Raw genomic sequence first — 5869 nt, 5'->3', positions numbered from 1 at the left:
GACTCCCCCACCTCCTTTTCATGCCTATTCAGGTCCTCAGAAAGGCCAGGAAGCTGTGTGGTTGATTTGGAACCTAGTGATGGGGAGAGCACGCTTACTTTCTCCAATGTTTTTCTCTCTAAACTCTGACTACAGGACAGCAAATTTTCCAAGTTATTGTCAAAGATGATGAAGTCACATTGGTAGAACAGAGCTTGAAGGAGCAAAAGGAAGATGGGGGAATTCCCTGACAATCCTGCCTACACCACTGCTACTACCCTCCCCACTCCTCCATGGGTAGATGGTTCCAGGTTCTACTATGTTGGGAAGAGCCTTGACTTGTGACATCTCTGACCCTTGGGGTCTGGTGGAATACCCCAAAACTCTGTGACCATGTAAATTATCTAAAGAGAGATGCTTCCGTGAGTGAGAGGGGGCACTTATCAACATTACTCCAGGACATGCAGACATAAACCCAGTGTGCCAGGCAAACTGAGATGAATAGTCACCATACACAGAGTTAGAATGAACGTGGATTGGCTCCTCCTCGGCTATCCTTTTCCCCCATTACCTCCTTAGGTTGAGATGTGGGTCTGGCCAAGATGTATGGATTGTGCCAAGGAGGTGGGCAAAGAGTATGAACTCAGATTACATAAGGTTGGGAGCTACAAGGTGGGGACTTGTTTTGGTGTTTGGGGAATGCAAAGGTAGAGCTACAGGAAGATTGGGTCTACAAGTGTGTGTGTGCATGTGTATCTTTTTACTGATGAATGTGTTAACTGGTGTTTACGCTCTTAACAAACTGTATAAGTCAGATGACCCGTTTAACACTTTGGTGAGGTATATGGGAGACAGTAGGTTGTGGGTGTAACCTGAAGTCAGAAGTGAGAGGGCAGGGGGAGAAAAGATGCTGCTTCTCCCGCAGATGGGAGGGGTCTGAGGCAAGAGACATGGATTTTTGGTAAATGGTCAGGTCCAGGTAAAACTTGAATCTCTTTCACCTCCAGATCATGGTGTTCTTGCTCTAGACTGGCCAACCAGGTCCATGCAAAACTGGGTGACATTGCAAGTGCAGATGAGACTCTTAGATTCAGAGGGTGAAGATGGTGTGTCCATGTCCATCAAGACAGTGGCAGATGCAGGACACCTACTTGGTCTCCTGGGTCCAGCTGTTTCCCAAAATGGCTCTGCTGGATATCAGAGAAAGGGATGGCTGTCATTAGAAACCAGGGATTCTTCCTGGCACACCCTAGGGCTCAAATGCATGAGTTTCTGAAGTGTCGCATTTTATCTTTCAAGGCCCCCAAAAAAAGATCACCAGGGAAGAGGAAGCAGCCATGTTCATCCAGGCGTGGTGGCGGGGCACCCTGGTACGCCGTACGCTGCTGCACGCGGCACTCAGAGCATGTATCATTCAGCGCTGGTGGAAGCAGATGCTGGTGAAGCTGCTGGAGAAAAAGAGGAAACTGGCCCTAGATTTCTATGTACGCCAAGAATGGGCAGTGGTCAAGCTGCAATCCTGGGTCCGCATGTGGCGCATACGCCTTCGCTACTGCCGTTTGCTCCACGCTGCCCGCATCATCCAACTCTATTGGCGCTGGCATAACTGCCGTTCCCGTGGCTTCATTCAGGGCCATTACATCTTCAAAGAAAGCCAACTGAATCTTCAACTTGAAATCTCTTTAGGCGCACAGGCTTGTAGAGTGCAACAGTGCATACCCCTTCCAATAAAGGAATGATCAGGTCTGCTATACCTGTGTCCCCAGCTTGCTTTGTCAGATTTCAGAGAGGTCATTGATTTCATGATGGCATCTCATAAATCAGTTCTCAGGAAGTGGCAAGGGTTGTCTGGTGCCTAGTGTGTAGAAAGATTCTGAGAGCCTAGTGCTGGATGAATAGGACCTTTGAACAGATTGATTAGCAATGTCTGCCATGGGTAAGAGAGTTAGGGCTTTCCTCTGCCAGGCTGACCAACTCCAGGGAGACTCCTTTATGGTGTGGTCCATATAAATGGCACCCTCTGTAGTTGTGCAACATGGAGGACTGCGTCATCTTTTAAAAATTGTGGTTAAATATACATAGCATAAAGTTAATCATTTTAACAATGTTTAAGTAAAGAGCTCAGTGGCATTAAGTATATTCATAAGTATATCCAGTGGCCATAAATATATATGCAACTATCACCACCATCCATCTCCAGAACTTTCTTCGAAAATTAAAACTCTGTACCCATTAAACAATTATTCTCCATCCCCCCCTTCCCCCAGTCCCAGGCAACCACCATTCTACTTTCTGTCTCCATGAATTTGATCATTGTAAATACCTAATCTGAGTGGAACAATACAGTATTATGATTATGACTATTATTATTATTAGTGATGGGCTTTTTTCATTTAGTGTGTCTGCAAGGTTCACCTATGTTGTAGCATGTGTTAGAATTTTCTTCTTTTCTAAGGCTGAATAACATTGCACTGTATGTATAGACCACATTTTATTTATCTATTCATTCATGGGTGGATACTTTTGTTGCTTCTGCCTTTTGGCTATGGTGAATGATACTGCTGTGAAAAAATGGGTGTACAAAGATCTCTTTGAGGTTCTGCTTTTGATTCTTTTCGATATATACTCAAAAGTGAAATGGCTGGATCATGCAGTAATTTGATTTTAAATTTTTGAGTAATTGCTATGCTATTTTCCGTAGCATCTGTACCATTTTACCTTCCCATCAGAGGTGCGCAAGGGTTCTAATTTCCCCACATCCTTGCCAACACTTGTAAATCTCTCTCTTTCCCCCCTACAATTTTTTTTTTTATAGTAGTCATCCTATGGATGTGGGGTGGTAGCTGATTATAGTTTTAATTTGCATTTCCTTAATTAGTAATGTTGAATATCTTTTCATATGCTTATTGGTCATTTGTAGATCTTTTTTGAAGAAATATTTATTAAATCCTTTGTCCATTTTTGAATCAGTTTTTTTGCTTGTGGTTGTTGTTTATAGGTGTTCTTTATATATTCTGGATTTTAATACCTGATCAGATATATGATTTACAAAGATTTGATCCTATTTTTATTTATTTTTTTTAAAAAGATTTTATTTATTTATTTATTTGACACAGAGAGAGAAAGACCACAAGTAGGCAGAGGCAGGCAGGGAAGAGGGGGGATGCAGGCTCCCTGCTGAGCAGAGAGCCTGATGCGGGGCTCGATCCCAGGACCCTGAGATCACGACCTGAGCCAAAGGCAGAGGCTTAACCCACTGAGCCACCCAGGCATCCCTGATCCCATTTTTTTAAAGGATTTTATTTATTTGAGAGAGAGCACAAGTGGGAGGAGGGGCAGAGGGAGAAGCACACTCCCCACTGAGCAGGGAAGCCTGATGTGGGGCTCCATCCCAGGACCCTGGGATCATGACCTGAGCCAAAGGCAACCATTTAATGGACTGAGCCACTGAGACACCCCAGACTAATAATTTTTTTTTTTAATGCATTAGTCTCTTAAATTGTGTAGAAAGCAAAAAGCTAGAGTTACAAACCAAAGTTACAGTAAGTTTTAAGAATTAAATTATTATTTATTTATTTTTAGAATTCCAGTAGAGTTAACATACAGTGTTATACTAGTTTCAAGCAGACAATATAGTGATTCAACAAATCTATACATTACTCAATGCTTATATGGTAAATACACTCTTAATCCTCTTCATCTATTTTACCCATCCCTCTTCCCCTTGACTCCCTCTCTAGTAACCATCAGTTTATTCTCTATATTTAATAGTCTATTTCTTTTAAAAGATTTTATTTATTTGACGGACAGAGATCACAAGTAGGCAGAGAGGCAGGCAGAGCTAGAGGAGGAAGCAGGCTCCTTCCTGAGCAGAGAGCCCAATGTGGGGCTCAATCCCAGGACCCTGAGATCATGACCTGAGCCAAAGGCAGAAGCTTAACCCACTGAGCCACCGAGGCACCCTGTTTTTTGGTTTGTCTCTTTTTTTTCTTTGTTCATTTTTGTTTTGTTCCTTAAATTCCACATGAGTGAAATCTTACAGTATTTGATTTGTCGTTTTCTGACTCATTTCACTTTGTATTACATTCTCTAGACCCATCCATGTTGTTGCAAACGCTTACTTGCCATCTATATACTCTCCAGGGAAATATCTGTCAATGTCTTTTGCTCGTTTTCTAACTGGGTTATTTCTTTTTTTACTGTTTTGTTTTGGGAGTTAAAAATATATATATGTATTCTAGCACAGTGACATCAACAAGATGGTGGAAAAGGAGTTTCCTTGTTCATCTTGCCCTTCAGCAGCAATAACTTGGCAGCCACTCATAGATAAAAATACTTTGTGGGAATCTGGAATCCAGGTAAGAGACTGTGAAACCTCAGTGGAGTCAAGACCAAGGAGGTCCATTTTGAGAATGTTGGTCCATGCCCAGTGGCTGACTCACCAAACATGGTCCTGTCTACACACCTGGTAACAGTTCTGCACCCCTGTTTGGCCTTGATTTTACAATCACACCATATATCAAGGAACCTGAGAGGAGTCATTTGTGCTTATGTCTCAGGCAACAGGCCCACAGACCTTGGCCCTAGTTGTGACCCTGAAGTGGCCTGTGACCCAGCTCTGGCCCCTCTCAGCCACAGCCTGGGAGCCCCTGGAGCAAAGCCTGTTAAACTTGTTCTGACACAGATCCTGAAATGGCTCTTAGCTCAAGCTCCTCCCCACAGCAGTCTGTAAGCAATCCCGGCAGCCCAGGGGTCCAGTGGGAAACAAGCCCCTCTGAACCCCAGGACATCCTGAAATGGCCCTGTAGTTTGGTTCTAGTTCCTCCCAACTTCAGTCCCTAGGATATCTTGCCAGCCTAGGGGCCCACTGGGAGAAATGTCTGTAAGTGCCCCCTGGAAACAGGGTAGTCAACTTTGGTATGACAGCAGATCCATGAAATGGCTCTGTGACTTGGTTATATAGCCCATCCCAGTCAGAATTCAAGAGTAGTCCTGCCCACCCAGAGACCAACTAGAAGACACATCCATCTGCCTTCAGAGCCAGGCTTGCAGACCTCAATCTTGGCTATGAACAACTGAAGCAGCCTTGGGAATCAGTTCCAGCCCTCTCAGCCATGGTCTGGGCCTAGTTCTGCCTGTCCAGGGCATACCCAGTATTCTGGCACAAGCCTTCTTAGAGGGACCTGGAGGGAGCCACACTCATCCATATACCTGGTAATCAGGCCTGTGGTCTGCTGACCCAGCTGTGGACCTGAAGTGGACACTTGTCTCCACAGCATCCCTACTGAACTAGGTCCCAAAGGCAAGCATGTCCATGCAGGGATCAGATAGAATCTATGCCTGTCCAGGTCTCTGACAACAGATCCAACAGTGAACCCTGCTGTGGACCTGGCAAAGGCCACATGACTCAGCTCCAACCCAGCTTGACTGTGATTCTGAAGGTAATCCCACCAGCCTGAGGAACCAACAAAGTCTTTACCTGCCAAAAACAGTCTGTAAAGAGTAGAAGAGGTGTTTGGTCCTTTAAATGCACAGACACCAACACAAGGCTATACACATTAAGAAGAATCAGGCAAACATGATACCAACAAAGGAAACTAATAATGTTCCAATAAGTGAGCCCAAAGAAATGGAGGTCTGCAATTGCCTTACAATTCAAAGAAATTACCTTAAAGACACTGAATGAGGGGCGCCTGGGTGATTCAGTCATTAAGCATCTGCCTTCTCCTCAGGTCATGATTTTGGGGTCCTGGGATCTAGCCCTGCATCGGGCTCCCTGCTGGGTGGGAAGCCTGCTTCTCCCTCTCCGGCTCCCCAGCTTGTGTTCCCTCTCTTGCTGTCTCTCTCTCTGTCAAATAAATAAATAAAATCTTAGAAAAAAAAAAAAAAA

The 5869-nt window shown here is 44.4% G+C and overlaps 1 protein-coding gene across 1 annotated transcript; it reads left to right on the top strand.

Annotated features, from left to right (window-relative positions):
- The first annotated feature begins 581 nt into the window (after nucleotides 1-581).
- On the top strand, nucleotides 582-1718 carry LOC132010417 (IQ domain-containing protein F5-like). The gene is made up of 2 exons (XM_059388287.1): nucleotides 582-603; nucleotides 1279-1718. The coding sequence occupies exons 1-2, from the start codon at nucleotides 582-584 to the stop codon at nucleotides 1716-1718; spliced, it is 462 nt and encodes a 153-aa protein (XP_059244270.1).
- Nucleotides 1719-5869: the final 4151 nt, after the last annotated feature.

Source organism: Mustela nigripes, chromosome 2 (genome assembly GCF_022355385.1).
Source record: "Mustela nigripes isolate SB6536 chromosome 2, MUSNIG.SB6536, whole genome shotgun sequence".
Lineage (NCBI taxonomy): Eukaryota > Metazoa > Chordata > Mammalia > Carnivora > Mustelidae > Mustela > Mustela nigripes.
This window is presented reverse-complemented; position numbering and strand designations above follow the sequence as displayed.